At 38.7% G+C, this 22,969-nt stretch overlaps 1 protein-coding gene across 2 annotated transcripts; it reads left to right on the top strand.

Annotated features, from left to right (window-relative positions):
* Positions 1 to 110: 110 nt before the first annotated feature.
* Positions 111 to 21,766, top strand: POP1 (POP1 homolog, ribonuclease P/MRP subunit). 2 transcript variants are annotated; one of them, XM_040086713.2, is made up of 16 exons: positions 111 to 335; positions 2,968 to 3,141; positions 3,996 to 4,171; positions 6,164 to 6,412; positions 6,952 to 7,039; positions 7,335 to 7,510; positions 8,149 to 8,399; positions 8,531 to 8,624; positions 9,417 to 9,528; positions 10,510 to 10,629; positions 15,600 to 15,715; positions 17,033 to 17,224; positions 18,087 to 18,241; positions 18,993 to 19,334; positions 20,139 to 20,615; positions 21,067 to 21,613. In XM_040086713.2, exons 1-16 carry the CDS (start codon positions 215 to 217, stop codon positions 21,107 to 21,109), a joined length of 2,886 nt encoding a protein of 961 aa, XP_039942647.1. In that variant the 5' UTR covers positions 111 to 214; the 3' UTR covers positions 21,110 to 21,613. The 2 variants fall into 2 exon arrangements, with proteins under 2 accessions (XP_039942647.1, XP_039942638.1); XM_040086704.2 differs by having other exon boundaries at positions 20,139 to 21,766.
* The last annotated feature ends 1,203 nt before the right edge of the window (positions 21,767 to 22,969 follow it).

Below are 22,969 nucleotides of genomic sequence, written 5' to 3'. Positions count from 1 at the left end.
GCCCGCGGGGGCTTCTGGGAAATGTAGTTCTCCATGCACGTATGGGGGGGTTGCGCATGCGCTCTGCCTGGCCGTGGGTGTCCACGTGTGCCGGTGAAGGCCGCGCCGCGAGTGAGCGTTGGGTTGGGGCTGGTGTCGTGGGCTGCGGCTGTACCGACCGCAGGCCTCTCCCCATCCCTGCTCGCTACGGAGAGGCTCCGCAACCCCGCCGGAGATGTCTGGGGCGCGGGAGAAGAAGCGAGCCAAGAAGATGAGGAACCAGCCGGCTAGCGTCACGCTGCCCGCAGAGCCGGGGCCCTTCGCCGGCGGCGGGAGCAGAGCCTGCCCGCCCCCAGGTACGGCTGTGGGAGCCCCTCCCGACGTTGGCAGGGTCGTCCCCTTCTCCCCAGCCCGCAACGTGTATCCAGGGCTTCCAGCCCTGCCGCAGACTCCTTTAGTCCTGGTGCTCTCCTTAAGTCCCATTAATATGGGATTCTCTTTAACATGAGAGACTTGTGGAGTCTCCTTGTCTGAAGTCGTTCCAAACCCACCCGGACGCGTTCCTGTGTAACCTGCTCTATCATTGTGGCCCTGCCTTGGCGGGGGGGTTGGACTGGATGGTCTCCAGAGGTCCTTTCCAACCCAAACTATTCTGCACCCTGTGAACATGCGCTTCTCTCTCTCATCCCCTCGATTGCATAATGAATCCCTACAGTTTCTAGTCATAAAATGAATTTGGATGTTATACCAAATCCAGTTTATCCCCTGCTTTTCTGCCAGACCTGGGAGCTGCAGGAGGGGCTGGTTTAGCCTTCTGGTGCTGTGATAGATGCACTGGTTTCCCTCACGTCTGCATGCCCAACCAGTTTGCCTCCTGGGGCTCCTGTATCTGTGAAGGGGATTGGCAGGAGGCAGCAGGGTACGGCCCCAGAATGGCAGTGTCCTGGCTCATTGCTGGAACATTTTGTGCACAGATAACCTTTGCAGCTGAAGACTGAAGGATCTTGTCAGCTTGTATGCTAGATGCTTTTTTTCCGAGTTTTTGGGTTGACCTGCATGCTCTATGCTTCAATCGGATCTCAATTTCCACCACCGCCTTCACATTTAGATATTTTGTTACCGACATTATTTCTGGGGAAAGCTCCACTCGCTAAAGGGCTTGTTACTGTGAGGTCTTCAGAAGCTGACAAATTGCATCTTTGTCAGTGAATGAAAAAAACCCTGAAGTGTCACGGTGTATTTAGGTGACTGAAGAGTTCCTAAGCAGACAGAATGCAAATAGTGCATATGCAAATAGCAAATTATGCTCAGCCATGTTTGAAGATTTTGTAATGTCATTACAGGAGTACTGCCAGATTAAACACATTTTTCTAACTTTATTTGTAACAGGGAACTTCTAAGATTATGTGGTTATATTTCTTATTCTGTAAAAGGTGTGGATTTTCATATTTTCATTTCATTCTTCTTCAGTGTCAGTATCGCAGTTTTACAGATCTGTTTTGTAGAAACAGGAAAGAAAAATTCCAAATAGAAGTTACAAAACTACGGATCTTTGTAGTAGCTGAAATAATTTAAGGGGATTTTAGTTATTAAGTTAGTGACTGTTTTGCCAAACAGTATTCTGTCTTCTGATTACAGTTTTTACCTCCTTCATTAGAAGGGTGTGTTTATGATATGAGTTAATTTTGGGCTGTAGGCCTACACAGATTTGCTGACTGAGACAGCTATCCCTCTTTCCCAGCTATTTCCTTCTCACCTTCATCTCAGGGTCTGAATAGTGCTGCTCTCAGGCATGTGGAAAACCAGGTCAGGGAGTTGTTCCACATAAAAGCTCATTTCTGTTTCTACACAGAATTATTTTTTCTGCAGTATTACTTCAGTTCTGCATCATGTGTGGTTGCAGCAGGCTACAACAGTACTGCTGCTGAACAGAGAACTTCCATTTCTTGCTTATTTGAGATGGAAAAAGGGGATTCTTTGCCTTTTTAAGTTCTCATAAATTGAGATGCTGCTGAACGTGAATCTGCTCCTGGCTGTTCTTCATGCCAATGGTAGCATTTTTGGGACAAATGGACAGGCTTGTTTAAGAAGCTGTTCAACCTGAAAACTTTTTTTTTTCAGTCTCTCACTCCATTTCTGTGGTCATGCAGGTTGATTTTCATTAGAGAGGCTTCCTGAATGCTAGGACCCCTTGTTCTCTCAAGCACTTGTCTTGCTGTAGTGGATGGGCTGCTAGAAATGGCTGTCTGGACCTTTTTTAGTCAGATTGTTTGGCATGAACTGCCTGAGAACAATATCTCAAGTTGTACTAGAAATCTAACTAAGGTGATCTGAACTAATATATAATATTACTTAGGCTGAATATACACTGATCTTTGAATAAGGACTTCAAGGCCCTCTGAAATTTCAGGTACTTTCTAGGGGCTTAGCACTCCTAAGGTATGTCTGTTCCTTAGGAAGCTTTACTGTAGGCTTTAGTTATTTAATTTCAGTCTTGGTTTAAGTGCTTGTACCGGAGAAGTAACTTAGTGCACCAACATACAAGTATCATGCTTACCTTATATACTGCTGTAAAAGAAATATGTGTCAGGCAAGAATACATTTGCTTATAGGAAAAAGATCAAGGGGCAAGCGGAAAAAAACAACTTTTGTTTTGTTACTAAATCTCTGACAAGACAAGGAAAAAAATCACTATGATGTTGCATGGACTGATTTTGCTCTGGCTCTTGGAGGCAAAGTCTGAATTGCGTACCATTTTCAGGGCATGCAAAAGTTACTTAATCTACCACAAGTTTGCTGCAGGGCAGTGTAACATTCCTGTAAGAAAGAATTTAATTCTTCTGATTTCTGGTGGCTTTTTCAGTTACATGTATTAAATATAATAGGAGGAGTCTGCAATGCAGTTTTATAAGAAAAGACAAATAGAGTTATTGGTTACTTAGACTATTTTGTGTTTCTCTAACATCTTTTCATCTCTAAACCTTCCAGGAGATGTTCATTCTGAGCAGCAGCAGAAATTTTCAAATCAGTCATCTGGGTCTTCTTACAGGAAAGACCAATATTTTTCAAAGGGGCAAAATAGAGGAGAGAGAGGCAGAGCAAGAGGGGGATGGCAAGGAGGACACCAGAGTGTACCTGAGGAAATGCCAAAATACATAACAGGTTTGTATATGTGAAAAGGTCATAATTTATCTGTCCAGGGCAATTTGCTGGTGATTAAGTTTGCTGTCTTTATTTTTGTGCAAGAGCAAAAATTAGAACTGATGCTATGTTCTTCTGGTTTTCCTGATTTTTCTCCAAAACACAGAAGTAGTTGTGAACTGGAATGAATGACTAGCTGTTGTTCAATGGATCCTTTCAGACTACTGAGTGGAAAAGTTACACCTGCTTGTAGTGAGGGATATTTATTTTGGTTTCTGTTTGCCAGCAAAATGAGTACTGACAGTCATCTGCTTTTAATGTAGCCAGTGAAACTGATTTTATTCATGATGTAAGTTAAAGGCAGCTTTTCATCTAACAGAACGCTTATTTAGGAGAGCAAATCAGCTTTGCAAAATGTGGCAGTGTTCTGATAGTAGATATACTTCCATAAACATGAAATGAGACCACGTTCTGGATTTTTATTTGGTTAAATAAAAACAAATAAATAAATAAATTACTGGTTTAAAACAATCTGTAATACGTTACTGCTTCCATTTTTTTCCATGATAAAGATTTTTTCGTCTCCATGAATACCACCTGAAAAATTGCTATTCTAATTTAACAAAGAAGTATTTAATGCAAATAGGAATTGTTGGTTAAACAGCTTTCAGATGTAAATATTTGCTTGACCATATCTGTAAATTTCAGGATATGTAAAGAACTGAAATTTCTTCATTGACAGTGTACAGTATTTACTTTTACGTTAAGAAGATATCGATCTGCTGTACTGGGAGTAATTCCTTAATTTACGTACAGTATCCTCCTCTGTTTTTTTTGCTGTTTGTCATTCTCTGATGCAGTTCTTTTCATTCCAGTGTCTACCTTTGCTCAAGCTCGTGCTGCTGAGATCAATGCCATGCTGAAAGCGGTTTCGCAGAAGTCTTCCAACTCTCTGGTTTTCCAGACGCTGCCTAGGCACATGCGAAGGCGAGCAATGAGTCACAATGTTAAACGCCTCCCCAGGCGGCTCCAAGAGATGGCCAGGAAAGAGGTATGAGTGTGTTCTACAGCATTTCATGTAGTGGGCACAGCCAAAGCACAGTGTTCAGCTCTATAGTTATTAGTGTTCTGCCAGACTTTCCTGAGTACCCTAAACTTTGACTGACATTTGGATTCAAAATGTAGGATCAGTTTCAGGTGGTAGCTCAAGCAGGTCTCACTAACCACCTGGCTTTATGATTACTGGACATTTTGAAAGGTTATTAGAGTAGTGATAGAAGAGTCCATTGCAGGAGAGGTTGTTCAGGTGATGCATTTGTCCCAGATAGTCCAAGAGTCGTCAGTAAGAGCTGTCTGCCTTGCAGCCCACCATAGCTTTAGGATGTGACCTCAGTCTAGCACAGCTGATGTGATGGTTGCGGTGTTACAGCTCAAATGTGGGAGGTACACTGGGGTTATTGGTAGGCTGCATGCAGCTTAAGACTTTTTGACTAGTCCTAACAGCCCATGAAACTCATTTTGTGGCAATATCTCAGCATTTAGTCAGACTATGCCTATGGGGGTTACTTGCTTCTTACTCACTCTGGCTTTCCTGTATGTTTAAAAAGGAACATTAAAAATTGGTTCAGCAGGATGTAATTTGGAAATTATCTTCTCAGTGTTTAGCATTGATCACTTTATCATCACTGAAAATTGTGATCAATTGAGCTTGCTTGGTAAATTTTCTATCCATTAATGTTGACTGGTAAATTTATTTAATGCCTTTTTTTTTTTTTTCTCCCCACTTTGCATTGTCTTTGACACCTTGCCCCCTCCACCCTGAGTTCCTGAAGATGATTGCTTATGGTTCAGAAATTGTTTTGCAGACTTCCCTGTGAAATGTGATTGGTGTGTGCACCAATCACATGTTTCTTAGGGTGTTTTATTGGATCTTCACAACCTGTATCTCATTTTACTGTTTTGGTTCACTTTCTTTTTGCTTTGTCAGGCATGACAAGACATGCAGTTTGGGCCTGTTTTCTGGGAACTGCAGGAGGAAGGCATAGGTTGTCTTGCATTGTTAGTTATGTGTTATCCTTGTTAAATCTAGATTTCTCTAATGTTTATGTTTGGTTCTTTTATGTCCTGCTTTTTTAACTCCTTTCATATGACAGCCTTTCTAATTTCTGTGTACACACTCACACGTGCTCTCCCATCCCTGTTTCTCCACATCCCTTTTTCTCTATCTGCCTTTCTGAACCAGTCACCTATCACTGATCCAGTGGCTTGTATTTCCTTCTCTGTTATGCATGGTGTGTCTGATGGAAAGATACTTTCTCTTTTTTTTCAGTTCTATTTTGATTTCATGGGTTGCTTAATTGTTTTTAGTGTTCTTGGCACTGATTTTCTGTCATTTTCTTTCCTTTGCTAGTCTTATAACCAGTGGTCTGTTGCCAAGTGTTTCTTGGTGAGCTTGCAAAGAATATTCTAAGAATCATTTTGTATGTCTTATAGTCCTATTTTTTTGTGCCACTTTTTTTCACAAAAAGAAAAACATTGATTGAGGTTTCCTCTCTAGTTTTGCATCTACGTGTTATAGTACAGACATTGACTAGTTATGGTTGTCAAGATATTGCCACAGTCCTCTCTCATCTGCTTCTACGTGTTGTAGAACTGATAGGGTCCTTACTGTCCATCTGAGGGTCTGAACTGCTTCTGTATGAGCTCAAATCTCCAGGCATTTTCCATGTCACATTGATTTGTTCATGTGAATATGCTGATGTGTGGCAAAAACTTCACACAGGAAGTAGCAGTACTTACTGTTCACTGTTAAGTTTCTGAATTTGTGGGGATTTTGTTTTATATATGGTTTCAGTCAAACTTTGATGCACTTCTGTGCATGTGATTTGCATAGAAAATTTCAAAGTTAGTTACCCTCAAGAATGATCCAGCATGGTATAACTTAATGTTAGTGCTTCCTGTATTCTTATATTTTAGCCATTTTCTTTTCAGTTTTTTTTTTTCTCCTGAGATTTACTTCAATATCCTCTCTTCTGAAAAACAGGCAGAGAAAGCTGTGCATCAGAAAAAAGAACAGTCAAAGACTAAATGCCGCAAAGCTAGAAGACGCCACATAAATTTGGTAGCCGAGTTTAATCACAGGCAAAGAAAGAATATTTGGCTGGAAACCCATATTTGGCATGCAAAGAGATTTCATATGGTAAAGAAATGGGGATACTGTTTAGGAAACAGCCCTACAGAGAAGAGCTACAGGGCTTGTTACCGAGCCATGACAAAGCACTGTCTTCTTCAGGTACCACATCTACATGTTTTAGTTCATATTTTGCCAAGGTGAGGTAATCAACTGCTTGGGTATAATGAATATTTCTGTGTCTCTGAAGTACTGTTATGTCAGCTGTCAATAAGACTGCTAAATATGAAATAGATCATTTTATAATTAAATAATTCAGTGTGGCAAGTTTCAGAGAGAATAAGATGGACTTTAAAGGAGTCTTATGGTAACTATGACCGAAATACTACATTTTAAGTTTTCTCAAGACCTAAGAGATTAAGTGAATCCTTATATCATCTACCTGAGCAGCAACTGAGGAGAGAGAATTTGTTTTATGTCCTTTTTGTTGATTTGAGAGGCAGGTTGACCCTTATATAAGACATGCCTCACCACTCTTCTACAGCTGTTAATTTTAAGTTAAAAAGAAACTTATTTAACTTCAGCAAGTTTTAGAGAATGAAAAAATTCTTAAGTGTAAATTGTGAAGCCCTGTCTGGTTCTTTCTTGCCAGGCTCACTTTAAAGAGTTTTTCTCACTTGGATATTATCATACTGTTTCAGGACTTATCGTATTATTGTTGCCTGGAGTTGAAGGGCAAAGAGAATGAGCTTCTGAAGCAACTTGCTCGAATATGTAGCATTGACACAGGTAAAATTTCCATTGTTCAAAATAAAGGTTTGAGATAGACTAAAGGATTACCCATCCTTTTCTTTTTTTTTAAATAATGTATTAGTCTTGATAGTAGTGACAGAGTTGATTCTGAGTTGTGAATCTGAGTGAAAAGTAATTAAGATGTCATAGGAGGACTAGACGTTTCAGTGACTTATTAATAAGCTAATTATGGTACAACATTAGCCGCTCAGCAGTCAGACTGAATTTCCATTTTACTTTGTTTATTAAACAACGTATTATTTTGTTCTTCAATATGTATCTTCTTTTTAAGGATTAACATTTCAAGAGGGTTGTTGTCTGTCTGGAAGATTCGAGGGCTCCCTGCATCTTTACAGAGCAGATCGCTATCCTGAGGATATGCTTGGTCCTGTTACATTTATTTGGAAACCCAGGGATGGGTCTGAAAACAGACAGTTGTGGATCTGGGTGCATCCAGCTCTCAAGCAGGTGCTTTTTTCTATATAGTTGAACTCTTATCTCTTTATGTATTGTGCATTATTAATGCTGAAGAGATCATCTGAAAAGTTTGGAAGAACTGGGTATAACGCAGGACTTCAGGAATTAAAAGTTGGAAGACTATTTCCACTCTATCAATATTCATGTTCTACCGCTTGTTTTCGCTTGTTTTTTTAAAGCTTGTACTGAAAGTGTGTGCTGCTGAGGTGTTTAGTGTTTAAGCTTCTGTAAAAGTTTTGTAAAAGTCAGTTGCTTCAGGATATGTGTCCAGTATGATGTTCCTTGATTCATATTGTTTTCACTGGCACCCCCAGCAGGCTAAGTTCAGTATCATCACAGATAATCATAATCTGATACTTAGCTATCAGCTTTGAAAAAACAAAAATGAGAAAAGTAAAATGTTGTGCACAGGCAATTCTTCCTATATTAATTTGCAAGAGAACAAATTCTTAGCAACTTTCAATATTACTTTCAGCTTTTCTTAGCAAGTCCTTGACTTCAGCAGAATTAAAATGTATTCCTTGAAATCTATATAGGAAAATTAAATAATGGAGTATCATTTTTAAAAGTATACTTGAGGTTTGAAGTGCACTGCATATCATCCTGATCCAAACTTCATTCTTCTTAAGGACATACTGAGGGAGTTAAAAGCAATTTTTCAGTGTTCAGAGCCTGAAGAAATGTGTATTGCTGAGCCTGTTACAACATCAATTCAAGAGGAAAAACAAGCGGAAGTCGTTAGGAGTCTTGGCAATAAAAGAAAGAAAGAGGATAAAGAAGGAGAAAAAGCTGTGCCAGTGAAAAAAATAATTGGTGACGGCACTAGAGATCCATTCCAGGCCTACTCTTGGATTGCACGGACTACTGGCATTGTAATCAGGTTTGTTCACAGTAAAGTCAGACACTGTGGCCCATAACCACACAACATAGCTGCACTTCTGTTTTAACAGTACTGGGGAAAATAATGAGTGTTGTACAACTGTACATTCACCTGAAGCTTTCCTGTTTCAGTGACAGAAGCATGGAGATTCTCAGATACCGCCTGATCGGCCCATTATCACACTCCGTCCTTACAGAGACCCTGAAAGCAGCTTCTGTCCAAACAGTAAGGAAATTGACTTTGGATGTTAGTCTTAATTTTGGTAATGTTCTTAGAATGTGCAAGCTTGTTTTTTGCTAGAAAGACCCATAAATTATCTAGCCTTGCCTTTCATAAAGGCTAACCTTTTGTTAGCCTTTATGAAAACCACCCTTGTGGCTTCTCTCTGTTGAGCCTCTTGACTAATGCTGATCTCAGGAAGAACTCCCACCTGGAGTTTAAGTGGTAGTAGGAAGAAAATAAAAACAGTGGTGCTGTTGAGCAGGCTGTGTAGTTTCTTCTGAGAGGTCCAGAATAATTCATATTCTCTTTGACAAACCATACATCCTGTTTCTCAAGCAATGAGCTGGAGCACCTAGAACTAGGAGGCAAGACATGTAAGGTACTTAACACTTACGTGTTTTCAGTTAGCTAGGAATTTCTCCAAGATTTAGGTTTATCATCCACTTCTTGGCATATAGCATCACTGTGGTTTGGGGTTTATTTTGTCTCTTGAAGCAAACATGATGACACCATGAAATCTCTGGCTTTCTGTAAGAAATAATTAATGACAGAATTAGGAAGTGTTGTAGATTGCTTTATTTATTTTTGGAACACAGGTTAAACTGTACAGCATATTAGAGATTATTGTAAAGTATAGGACTACACTTCATCAGGAAAAAGATACTTTGGTTTAAAACTTGAAGAGGAAGAAAGTGACTGTAGTTTTTAAGTGGTTGAAGCAAACTGTGAGTGAGTTCATACTGATAGAAAATAATGAATAACCATGTGAGTTTAATTAGATACATTGTTTTCCAGGAGATGGCAGATTCAGAGACAGAACTGAATAACTGGTGGGTAGAAAACTGCAAGGACTCTGAAAAAGTATCTCTTCATCAATGTCAAAGTTCTATCTTTGAGCTATTGGAAGGTATTTGGGCATGTGGGTACTCTTGGTGGAAGGGGGGGAAGCTTAAAATATAATGGTCAAAACTGGCATGCTAATAAAGTTGACTTCAGTTTGGGCATGCTTATTTTTTGCATGATCAAGAGAGTGATCCCTTTGAGAATGTGCTTAGGTACTTGCCAGGACATGGCAAAGAATTGAAAAATGTTACATTGGGGAAATTTAAGGGAATTTAAATCATCTGTGTAGTTCAAACTCTTAACAGAGAAACTGAATCTTGTTTGGTATCTTCATGAACTTAGATTTGGGATTTCTGATGGGATATGCGGTCTGATGTATTCTCTCACTCTCTCTCATCATACACTTCAAATTAAGACAGCAGGTTGTACAATACATCCACAGATAAAATGGTAGCCTCCAATCCAAAGTGAAAGTATTATACTTTGTTCATATGTGCTCATTTCTAAATTAACAGTTGTGTATTGGGCTGAATTGTAAAGTATCATAAAGTTAACAATATCTCCTCAATTTCTAGCACTGAAGTAGGTAAGGAACTGGCTTTGGTAGATCTCTCACTGTACTCAAGGTGTCTATCCAGTATGGGGCAGTTAAGCAGAGATGAAGTAAAACTTTTACAAAACACTTCTAAATTTCCTTTCTCTTGAAGACACAAGAGTGGTTGTTTAAACAAAGGTTGGTTGTTCTTTGAAATTTGTCAAATGCAAAGGTTGAAGTGAGTCTGTGACAGTGATCTTACTTCTATGCTGAATGTAAATGTTATTGCAAACCAAGTCTTGCTCTGCTCTTGTTGACTTTTTTGTTACTGAACACTTAACAAGCATTGGTGAGTTTTCAAAATACGTTAAACAGAGTATTCTGGATTGTGTCACTGGCTTACAGTGGTGTCACATTCCTGCAGGCAAAAATGCCTAAAATACTAGAGCAGAAAAAGTTCACAACTTAATGGATGGTTTCATTTCAGTATTCATCTGTGTGTTTTTAAAGGGATGAGCTCACCATCAGATATGCCGCCAGGTACAATACTTGGCCTCACTGTTGGAGATCCTCGAGTCAATTTGCCAAAAAAGAAGACAAAAGCCATGCCAGACTTTGAAAAATACCAAGGTAAAATCCCTTGTCTATATTATATGAAGAGATTTAGTTTCTCTCTATGCTTCTGTTTTCATTTACTGTCCTTCTGTGGATTGTCTCTTGCTGTTTTCCTCTAGGTTTTGGTTCAAAATATATCCCATTTCCAGAGCCCCTGGCAGAGTAGAAACAGCTTGAAAGTTACATAAGTTTTAGAACAGCAGTTGTGAGGGAGGGACATGCACCAAAGCTGGTCTTGTGCTCAGTGGAAGCCTCTGTCTGACCATACAGATGATCCAGGTTCGAATCCTGGCAAGGCCAACCAGGTGCTAAAAGCTCCATAGTAAGTTTCTGTTTGGTGTTTAGTCTTCCTGATGCTGTTTCTCTCTCCAAGAAGATATCCGCTATTTCTGGTTTATAGGCCCACAATGTTGAAATATTTCAGATGGCCAAGATGCTGGTTATGATAGAAAATGAAAGATGCAGGCATAACTTCTGAAACTTTCATTTCAGTGCTGACTTATTTATGCAGTGTTTCAGTGCAAAATTCAAATTCAGATGGATTTGAATGTCCTCTAAAAATGTGCAAAAGTATGCACAGGATGCAGTGGGGTTTTAGTACAGTGTAGGCATTCCCAATTTGGTTGACTGAACACAGGCTGCCTCACCTAATAGGAGAAACATGATAGCTAGCTAGCAAGAAGTAGCAAATAGGACAAGTTGAAAGTTCCAGAGACTTCAAAGTACTGAATTTGCTTGGTGTCTGTTTGCAAGACACTAGAATAATCTAGTCTTAACATATCACTTGTCAGGTTGAACACGTACTTCAGTTACTGTCTTTAAGCTCTTTGCACAATTCTGCTATATTCATTTTCCTACATCTTCCTGTTCTACCCTCTGTATCTAGAAGAGCCTTTCTTTTAATTAGTTCTGCTCAGCTAACTTTCTCATCATTAGTGTTCCTGTTGGAAATGCTGCAGCATACATGACCTCTACTTTGGTTCCTTCCTGCTGAGAAGTAAGGTGAGATATGGAGCACCTGTTTACAGATAATGGTTTGAGCTGCTAGAAGAGTTAGCAACTGCAGAAAGTAATTGTCTTTCATTCTGCTTGTCAAGTCTCTGAGGATGTGTTTAAGAAGGCAAGATCAACAGAAAGCATTTGGGTATTTTAAATATCTCAGTAGTTTCTCTCCTGCTGCTGGAACTGGTTTTCCCTCAGGAAGGATGGCCATGGTAAAGAGGTAATGGTGTAAGATAGGGAGTCAGGAGCACCTCTGTGCTTTTTTCCTTTGTCTGGGTAGAAATTTCCATCTTCAACATCTTTCTGCCTGGGGTTGTCTTTCACTTGCAAAGTATCTTCCATGCCAGAAATACTAAGAAAAGCTGGTGTTGCTTTTTTTGTTTCTTTCTGAGCCTTTTTCCTTTTTCATCATGAACTTAAAACTGCTTCTGTCCTCTCTGACTTTTATTTAGGAGAAGGAGGAGGTCCTTGTTCAGCTAGCAAGGAAAGGTAAATGGCATAGTACTTTCTATTTTAGGTTCTGCTGAAACTTACTGTTACACACAACTGAAAAGGTTGAGTAGGCAGAAGGATGAGAGAATACAGACAATACCACTGTCTTCCAGTAGAACTTGCCCAAAAAAAGACTTAAGATCTATAGTTCCATTTCAGTGCTATTAATTTCCCCCTTCTGGAAAAAAAAGGCTCATTATATGAGCCTTAGAATAACATAAACTTGCTGAGCCTTGATTGTGTTGTGACCTTACTCAGATATAGTAATATTGTGAACTGACCTCTATTAAAAATGTTAATAGTAATTTATTTGTCTTAATCACATCTTGTTTATTGAGCAATAAAAGGGAACCATTGGTGTTTTCCAGCTTTTCTCCGTTTTTTTGCTTCTTGGACATTCAAGAACTATTAGGATTAGTATTAGTAAGATCAAAATAGCATAGTATATGTTAGCATATACATTTTGTATGTATTTTAGCCTCTCTTGTTCTTCAGTGTTGCATAAAAGCCAGCTGATTTTTCTTAGATAAACTTTACTAACTCAAAGATGCATTGTTTGTCAAATGAGTGAAAAGTTTAGCTATGGGCATCACCTTTGCTGGTGGTTGTCATACATGCAGTCTGTGGAATGATACATATCTGTTCATATGGCTTTTTTTTTTCCAAAATGCTGTTCTGAGATATGCCTGTGTAGTTTTTCCCTGTGAGTAGCACACTAACAAATCAAATGTAATTTTAGTCTTTCCCAATTACTTTCTCTCTTCAGTGCGTATGCATGTGTGCAAGCTGTGTGTTATGAACATGGGCTGATCAGATTAAATCAAATCAACTGTCATCATTTCTTCAGACTGGAGTCAAGACTCCCAGTAAGCAGTCAGTTCTCACATGACTGCACATTAATACTGTTCTTTTTTCCAGTTTAGTGTACACTTCTGACATTCTGTTATGTTGTCACTGTCTTTTCTGGAGAAAACAAATTCCACTGCCTTAAAAACACTCAACATATAGTATGGTGAAACTTCTACATAATCAGTGAATGAGATGCATAGAAATACACCATCAAAGTTATGTCCACTAAAGTTCCTTCTGCAGACACAGAGCCTGGGTCCATGCCTGTAAATGCACCTCTTGCAGAGGTGTAGGTATCTGTCCCCATCTGTCCTGATACCCACCCTCCCTGCATACATAGGGCTCTCAGACTGCTCCCAGGCAGTGTTTCTGGTTTTTGCTTTTTTTGTGGAAGGGAGGAAGGAAAGTTTTCAGAGAGAACCCTTTGGCCTGTCTTCTAAGATAAGATAATCAGCTATGCAAATCAGATCAGTAGCTTGAAATGGAACAAAGCCTTCTTCTATCTGCCTCTATTGTCTAAGGACCAACCATTGGCACCAGCAGAAGTAGCTTGTTGATGAGCTTCATGTGCTTAGTAGTGTAACTTCCTATTTCCTATACTAGCCCTAACATCTTACTTTGACTATTACCAGCAACTTATTCATCAGTAAGGTTATTTCCCCAGAAGTCTTTAAATATGGACTGAAGAAAACAGGAGAGAGGTAAGAACTGGTGTGAGGAATTGGGATTGTGATTTGAATTATAGTTGACTTAGGAGAAAGATAAGGTTCAGTGAGGATCAAAGACAAGGAATGTATCAAGTTAGAGAAGAATATTTTAGGCTAATAAGGAGGATATGGGATGAGTGGTGGTGGTGAAAAGAGACTGACTTAAAAAGGTCTTTCTATAGTGAGGAGACAAATATTCATGCCATTATAGAATATAGGAATTGCAGAGAACTCTGAGAATATGACAAGGATAGGCTGCCTGAACTGTAGTAATAGAAATAAATGTTAAAAAAGCAGAGAAATTTTCAGTGAATAATTTGCAGTTGAAGGAACTAGAACATGTTTAAATAATTTAACATAAAGAGATTCTGGTGTTCACAAATGCTTTCTGTACAGAAGATGGAAAAGGTATTCACCTTATACTTGTAATTATGTGCCCTTCCCCCTTAGTTATCCATAAGAGTCAGGAAGGCATTCCCTACCACCACCACACAGTTTTGTTGCTCTTTTTCTCCTTCTTTTGAGGCATTAATACTTGATTTATCTCCAGACAGAATGTGATTTGCCTGTGGGAGTGTTGAGCTCTCTTAGGTTCCTGCTCAGTTTCCTGTTCTTAATTTTTGGTCAGAGAAGGGATTCTTCTGCTTAATTGGCAATGATTCCCTTTTTGGTTTTATTGTTCTTACTTTGAAGGAATGCCACTGTAATCTGATAATGCCTTTTGCATTTCTTCTCACATAAATCTAATTCATTACCAAGAATGCATGGCAAGTATCAGTAACATCATCAAACTGTCACAAGTGCTGCAGTAGTTAATATTTCTCACAAAGGATTTTGCAACTTTTAGTAATGGGTGCATCTTAAAGACTATGGATTTTAAATAAATAATTATTGTAGTTCTTTTTGGCAGTACCTATTGCTAGATACTATTAGTACCACTGAATAATCCAAATCTTCTGTCTTTGAGTCTTTGTCTACATTATCTGGAAAAATTAGCAGAACCTTTTTAAAAAAGATTTAAATAATTAAAAAAAAAACCAAAACAAACCCTGACATGTTATGTTCCTTTAATATGTAAGACCTTGTGGATGATGAAATGAGAAGCAGTCACTCTAACTTTTTAATCACAGACCTATTAATAGGTTCATTGTATTGTTTCTTGATAAGAATTATTTTACTTAAATGGATCAGCATTCACTACATACTGTACTGTACATTGAAGGCTGTTAATACTTAGATTACTAAAGGTAGGTACACATATTTTTTTGCTTTCCTTAGATTGTAGAACTGAAGATGAGATAAGATTATTTAATACTTCAGCAATCCATTTAAAGCTGTAATTGTTTTTATCTGAAGTAATGTACACAGCTGTTGATTTGTGCAGATGTAAGCAAGAATAGTCCCTTCTTTGAAGCACACAGACTGAAAAGATCCAGAGCAGGAAACTAGTACTAAATAAGTGTTGCATGCTAGTCACAGCCATACAAATGTTTCCTGTATGTACATTTCATAAAGGTAACTCTTGCTTCTCTTACAAGTTTACTTAGGCAGACTTATTTCAGGTGTTGTAATGTCGCTCTTTCTGATTTTCACCAAATCTGTTGAGCTTCACACACTGCCAGAAAGGCCAGATTCCAGAATATTAAAGGTGGTATCTAAAGATCTAATTTACATTGCCAACAGTCGTGTCTTTTGCAAGAAGGAAGACTGGTGAGAAAATACCAGGTTAGTCTTTCTAACACTAACAGTTTATTTCATATTTTGTATTTGGAAAAACATATGCTAGTAAGATATGCCAGAAGCAGTGATGCTTATTGAGCTTTTAATACACTTTTTTGGTTGTCTGCTCAATATGATACGGAAGTGGCTTTGGTAATTTGGTACTTAAAGCACAAAAATTGTTTGCATTTTTTTAAAGGTTCTTTTCTTTCATAGATAATGATAAAATTAGGCAGCTGTATCTGAAGGGTGTACCTGCAGACTGTGCTCACAGCTTTATCTGGGACCACGACATCTGTAAGAACGTCACCGAAAATAAAATCTCAGAGCAGGTAATTTAAGTTGGTTGATTGCCATGGAGGAAATGGCTAATGGTTCATAGAGTCCTTAGAAAGAGACTCTTGAAATTTGTATAAATCTAAGATTAATCAGTAGCTTCCTTAATGTCATAGTATCCAGCTGCTGACATGAAGTGGGTTTTTTTGTAGCCTTTGCATAATGTTCTTGCACAGCCATTGACCATGGATTCCATTAAAAGAAAGCTTTATTGGATTGCCTATTGGACTATAGTTGTAGCTTTATATAACAGAAAGGTTTGGAACTGGATTTTCATACATCGCCTCAACTTTTGCAGTAGAAAAAAGTGATGCAGGAAGGTTCTGACCTTTAGCTGTAGCCAGGACGATTCTTCTGATGAAAGAACTGTGGAAGTTAAAAGGAAAGAAATCCTGTGTTTCTGAACTGCAGCACACTGTGCTGTGGATGTGCTGGGCAATAACTTGCGATTTGTAGAGAACTTCAAGTTTACTGTTGCAGGTTTGAAATCTCCTATCTTCACATTTTCATTGGCAATGGAGGGCAGCCCATAAAGTGCATGGATAAAAAGGTGATTTAATCCCAAGAGGTGATAAACTTTTGGCACCATTGTAATCATAAAGAGAAAACATTAGTATGGCAAAAACATCTTTCTAAATATTCTTTCTGAAAATTAATTTTGTGCTCTTTCAAACTGTCTGACATAGTGTGAAAAGGCAAAAGTATTTAGAAAATATTATGCTATCACATGACAGTTTATCAGCACCATCTTTTTATATATGACAGTATTCTTTATGCTGTCATGAAATTTAATGTTTACCTGATAAAACACAGGGAGTCTGATGGTGTATTTCTTCATAAATGTATTCTTAATGTGGTACAATGGAATATAACAACTGGTGATTTACAAAACCTCAGTGCCAGCATGCTTTATGTGAAACTGTTTGATGACCAGATCTTCTTCCCACCTCCTTGGACATAGTTCAGATTTGCTCCATGTATTGACAGACTGAAAGCACCTGTTCAATTTAGTCTTGTGTGCAAGTCTATAAATAAAAAGTTGCAAAACTTGTTTTTCCTCCTTTATCTGTATTGTACCTTGTACCTGTTCTTTATCAAGGGCTATGGAAGTAAGAAAGGGAGAAAAAGGTTGCTTAATATTATTTTCTAAAATTATTTTTCATGCTTTGATGAAATTCTGTTCAAATGTATAATATATTGCTTCTATATTTTTCCTAGCTGCAAACTCACCTTTCCTCTGTATCTTGGAAGGGTATCTGGAAGAGGGAAGAAGGGTGGTTATTAACTTATGGGAAATGTCTCCTCCTTCTCAGGATTTAAACCATATGAGAGCTCAGTTACTCGTACCTGGATCACACCTTGATTTGGGTCCTTGTGAATCCAAGATTCCCATACTGTTGGTGCAGCAGCCAGGGAAAGTGGCTGGAGAAGATCGACCAGGATGGGGGAGTGGCTGGGATATCTATCTTCCAAAGGGCTGGGGCATGGCTTTCTGGATTCCTTTTGTAAGTGACTTTGATGGCAAATTGCAAGTAAATTTGATAATTTATATAATTTAGTTTAAATTAATCGATTTTAGAGAGTGTACCTTACATTGTATAACCAATCCCTGTTACAGGATCAAAATTTCACTTTAAAAATGGTGTATGAACTGATTCATGACAGAAGATTGGCCTTGAAACTTAAACAAATAGCTGTCCACGTCTTCTGTTGGGTACAACTATGCCCATGTGGCAGTCTAGAAGTAGTAAATCAGTGGGGAGTCAGGAGAGAAAGCTGAAGCTATACCTATCTGTGTGTTTCTACAACCATATGTCTCTAAAGAGAAATAATTTGGTTCCTGCTGCTTACCATTTTCCAGCTTGGCTGTCTACACCTCTGTCAACAAAATGGTTGCCTCTGATTTGGGGGAGAGCTTAAAAAAAGTTTGAATTAAGCTTAAATACTCCTTTGGTGCTGTTTGAAGCACCCTGCATTGAGTGTTTAGGTGTCAGTTTTAATACCTTTCTGCCATTAAAATTATGCTTTTGAATGTGCAGTGATACCTATTGTGTGGTTAAAATACATTGGGCAGTGGCTGTCGATGTAACACAACATTCCTGGCAATGTACAAGATCAAAACCTGTGAAATTCTCTTCAGTTTTGTTGATAGTTTTGCAGAATTAAATTTAAAGAGCATGACTAACGCTTTTGGTTGAAATTAGCATTTAGAACTGTAGAAACCATGCTTAAGTTTATTTTTTAAAATTTGGATGCTAGATTTTCAATTTTCTAAGGAAGTACCCTCTGGGCATTAATGTTTTGTTTCAGGTAGGAACCTGGAATCTGTTCAAACATTGCTTTTTGGGTGTTTGGTTTTTATAACAGGTATATCGAGGTGTACGAGTCGGTGGCTTGCAAGAGGCATTAAAGCATTCTGAATACCAGAGAACACCCCACACTCCAAATGATTTTCCAGACTGCCAGGCAGGAATGCAGTTTGCCAAAGAACTGGAAACCAGTCTTCTTGAAAAATTCAAACGGTAACATTAATTTAAAAATTGATGGTAAGAATGATGAAAATGATTACTGCTTAAAATATTCCTTAATTTATTTTTTTTTTTTTTGGTGTTCATTTGGACTTGGGGTTTTTCGAGATCTTTCACTAGTGTTTTAAATCTTAGTATTATAAAAAAGAAAGGACTCCTAGATATATTTAATTCTGCTAAACAGGGCATATAAATTAAACCTTTCTATTCCCAGAGACATGCTCAGTTATAGAGCTGCAACAAGGCTGCATAGCAATAAAATAAACAAAACAATTTTGAGATTCTTAGGCAGCAAATGCGGGAGGAGGTAAGAGAATGCAAAGGAGTATGTCAAAGCATGTACCAAGTGTTAAAGAATAAAGTAAATTAAGAATTACATTTTGGGATCTAATTTTAAATATCAGGTATTCTGAAGTTTGCCTTCATTTTTACTGCAACAGTGAGAACTCTTAACCATGAATTTGGGAGTAGCTGGAGGTGTCCTCTGCACCAGGTGTTGCTTCCCCTTCCAGGTAGGAGGGGAAAGTAGGAGAAGTTCAGAGGAAAAGGTGGTGTTGTCAGTCACAGCAGGTAGATGTTTCCAGCATGGCTGAAGGGATATGGCTGGCAGAAATACAACATCATTTTCTAGATTGCAATTTTAAAATTCTTGTTCAGGTTAGAAAGTGAATTGTGCGTTCCCTTTGTGTTTTAAATACTTGATTTTGAAAATATTCTTACCTACTTGGCTTGATTTATCATTTAGACGTCCACCTGCAAAAAGGGCAAATTATGTCAAGCTGGGCACTCTGTCTCCTTTCATCTGTCCTTGGGGGCAGCTGACCAAGAACTGGGAAGGAAGAATGAAAGCTTCAGGAGGATTTTTATGTCCTTCTTCCCCACACCCTGACTACTGCACAACTGAAGGACAGACCCTTTGTGACCCCAAAGCAGAAGCGGTCAGAGGAGCTTCCCCTAAGACTGGTGAGGCAGAGGAGACCATGGAAATAACAAGTCCTGAAGGTGCCCTAAAGGCAGAGGATGTTAAAAGCACCCAAGATTTTGGTGAGGGAGATGAAGCTAAGACAAGTGACTTTGTTGTTCTCAGGTATGTCAACATGATACACACGTTTTATTTCCTTATTGGTATTTATTGAATTGGGGAAAGGGTGAGCTCAGCCTTGATTTTTAAGATGGGAGAATTATTTGATCCAAATACAGTGAGATTAAATAGTTTTGTCACAAATCAGAATCTGCTGTTGAGTGGAAATCCTGGTTTTCTTCAGCAAACTTGATGACTACACAAAGAAAACTCCTTAAATTATCTTGAATTTAACACTGGCGTTTACTGTGTTCTTAGAGTTGGTATATTCTGTCTGCTGCCAGGTTGATGGAGCTTTTAGAGGCTCATATTTGTGACTTTAGGACTATTGTGTGAAAATCATCTTGCATTCTCTTCCCTAATACATCACCACAGGTAGTTCTTGCACTCCTTAACAAGATCTCTAGAAAATGGAGTCCCCTGCATTCCAATGCAACGCATGAGGGCAGCAACAGTATTGCAATGTGCCTGAACACAGGTCTTTCATTTTTGTGTGGTTACCAGGGGAGGAAAACATTGAAAGTTCTGGACTGCATTAGTATCACTGGAGATTTTAGAGTGTTTGTGATTTTAACAAGCTTTGGGGGGGGGTTAACAAGTAATGTCTCCTTCCTTCTGAAGACAACTCATGAATTCCACTCACCAATGTTCTTTTTAGGCTAAGAGGGATACAAGTACCAGCTTGGAAGGTTACAGAAATCCTCAAGGCTTCTTTTAATTGTGCTCTTGCAAATATGTGGGATGCTGGATTTCTGTTGAACTGCTTGTTAAAAACTAATTGTGATGCTTATTTTTGAAAATTTTTAATAGGAGTGAGAAACTACTAATGCAGTTATCAGCCTGGTGTTACCCCACTGCTGGGAAAGATCGGCGAATCCGCCTCATCTCTCGGCTGGGACAGAAGGAAATGACTGAAGATGTTTTTTTGCCAATCTTGATGAGCTACCCAAGGGCTCTCGTCTGGGTCAACTTGTCGCTCTTGAGAAAGGGGAACCCTGAATTGCATGCCATGATTTGCATCCCAACAGAAGATGACTTGCTGCATCTAAGCAAAGACAAACTCTTCTGTGGTCCGCAAGAACCCAAACATCGTGATATATTCAAGGACAAGGTACAGAAGCAAAAAGAGAAGAAGAAGAAGAAAAAGGATAATGTGAAGTCTCTAGAGAGTGACCCTGCAGGCATTCCAGTTGAAGAAGCAACTGAGGACCATGAAGACCTCATTCTTGGTCTTTGGTCAGATGTTCTCCCAGATGTTACTTCCCACTGCTCCAGGACTGTCTTGGGGTATGTCACTCGAGGGGATTTTTCATTGGCTACAGGCTGTGGAGAAGCACTAGGTTTTGTTAGCTTGACTGGGTTAATTTATATGTTACACAACCAGCCAGCAGATAAAAAAGGGCTTGTTTTGTTAAGGACTCCAGCATCTTTACAGTACAGATTTGCAAGACTTAATATTGAGGTTTAAGCATCATTGCAGTGCAGTAGAATGCCAAAAATACCAAAGAATTCTGGTTTCTATTCTGTGACCTTTCTGATTTGTCTCAAATTTGAAGTTATTCTGAGCCCAAACATCTCTAAAATTATGAAATAATAAAAAAGCTTTCTAGCATTATTCAAGAAAATAATGCATGAAGAACCTAGAATTACTTTTGATGCCTGCATTGCTAAGGATTTCTAACAAATCATTATCTTCTTTATCTCTAAAGAAGTGTGTTCTTCATTTTTTTCTCCTCAGAGCAGTGGATGCTATAACAATGTACAAGAAATCATCATCTTAATTTTAGAAGTCTTTGCTCAGATGGACTGTAAATTTACAGTGCACTTTCATATGTAACTGCATGCAGTCTGATCCAGTGTATATAACAAGTGGCTTTCCTGACTCCTCGTATCTGAATACATGTGGCTGCAGTGGAACAGAGCTGTGTAGAGAAAGCTGAATGATTAAATGAAAGGCAAATAAAATAAAGAACCAGCTATGTCATTTTGAATTACAGCAACTGGAGATTTTAGACTGGAAAGCATATCAGTCTGTCTCCCCAGTCTGAAAGGTAATAAGCCTTTCAGATGCAAATTGCTAGTGGTGGGTCAGCACACATTTTCTGTTAATAATAGGCAATATTTTTGTTCCTCAAAACATGAATTTGATTTTGTGTGGAATCTGCTAGGATTGACGTTTTCTTCATGTTACAATATGGTTCATGAATATTGTTCAAACAATCATAAAACTTGTAGAATATGCTGGGGGATAAAGGGAGAAAGATGTTTGCTTTGCCTGGGGTGGTTTGGGTTGGTTTTTTGTGTTGGGTTTTTTTTTTTTTTTTTTTTTTTTTTTAATGATAGCCTTAAGCATCTAGCCGTTCCTGAGTTAAGGAACTTGAAAAGGAATTTACAATGATATGCTGTAGTTTAGAGGCAGCATGATACAAATATATGCCAGTTGGTAAAATTATCCTGAAATGATCATGTACAAATAAAAACATAATGTATTCTAGAGCTAGTAGTTTATTGACTAAGTTTGATTCTTAGAGACATTAAGCATGGATAGGTTCATGACTTTTTCTTTCTAAATGTCAGTGTTCAACTTAATTTCCTCTTTCACAGTTTTGTTTGAAAGTCTTAGGCAAATTTATTAATGTTGGCTGGAGTTGTTGGAGGAAAGATTTAGTGTGCCTTACCCTGGAAATTATTAAAATATAGGGCCATTTAAATATGGCATACGCACGGGGAAGGAGGAAGAACATCTGATTGCAAGGGAAGTATTGGAAGTGGGGCTGGATTTTTTTTTTTTAAGTCTTCAGAAGATGGATTGTAGAATGTGCACCAACAATGGGAGTTGTGGTGACATGTGGGAAAGAAAGATGCAGTTTCCAGCACAGCTTGGATTGCAGCTTCCTGAGAAATCATCCTGAAGGGCTCCTTACTGTTCACCTTTGATGCACCTGATAAAGCAATCGTGGTCCCAGAAAGGTCCTGGGAAGCATCTGCAGGAAAGCCAGCAGATGGCCCCAGAGGAAAGAGCTTGGTGCTGGCAGGGCTGGGATTCACACGCTCCTGGCGTGTGACTGTGAGTGCTGCAGCCTGTAGGTATGTGTGAATAAGGAGCCCCTTCAACTTTACAGCCTGGCTGCTCTGATCAAGTTCTCTCATGGTATTAATCCTGGATTTGATGAACCTTTTGAATTGTAAGCCTGATTGAAATATTTCTAGGATCACAGTTTCCAGAGCTGTGCTTCATGGGAAGAAAGGGGAGATGATGTTTATGTGGTTTTTTCCCTCGTCACCTCCCTCATCTTCTTAATACGTTACGTATTTTCTTAACTCAATAGACGTGGCTTGTATGTGTGAAAGAAAGAGAAGCCCCCACCCAAGCTATCGTTTTTTCTTTTCTGCTTGTAGATCTTTTGTTCACTGAGTCTTTCCCAGGTTTTTATTTTTTAATAAAACATCTGGAGTCTTTCCTTTTTTTTTTTCTTTCTATTGGTAATTTCTGCCAGGTTTTCATTTTGACGCTTCCTGTTACTTTTCTTTGATTTCCACTCTCTATTTTTGATTTATGATCCTTGTCTCTGGTGAGCCAGTGAACAGAAACTGGAACCCAAGTGCATCCTGTTCTCTATATCTTGTAATATTGTTACACA

This window comes from Hirundo rustica, chromosome 1, assembly GCF_015227805.2.
Source record: "Hirundo rustica isolate bHirRus1 chromosome 1, bHirRus1.pri.v3, whole genome shotgun sequence".
In the NCBI taxonomy this organism is placed as follows: domain Eukaryota; kingdom Metazoa; phylum Chordata; class Aves; order Passeriformes; family Hirundinidae; genus Hirundo; species Hirundo rustica.
Note: the sequence above shows the minus strand (reverse complement) of the source record. Positions and strands in the feature narration are given on the sequence as shown.

Bases quoted from the DNA above. Each gene is read 5' to 3' on its own strand.
- POP1 (XM_040086704.2), top strand. From the start codon at position 215: ATGTCTGGGGCGCGGGAGAAGAAGCGAGCCAAGAAGATGAGGAACCAG. The intron at 8,400-8,530 runs GTTTGTTCACAG...TTCCTGTTTCAG, and splicing joins ACTACTGGCATTGTAATCAG to TGACAGAAGCATGGAGATTC. The intron at 17,225-18,086 runs GTAAGTGACTTT...TTTTTATAACAG, and splicing joins TGGCTTTCTGGATTCCTTTT to GTATATCGAGGTGTACGAGT.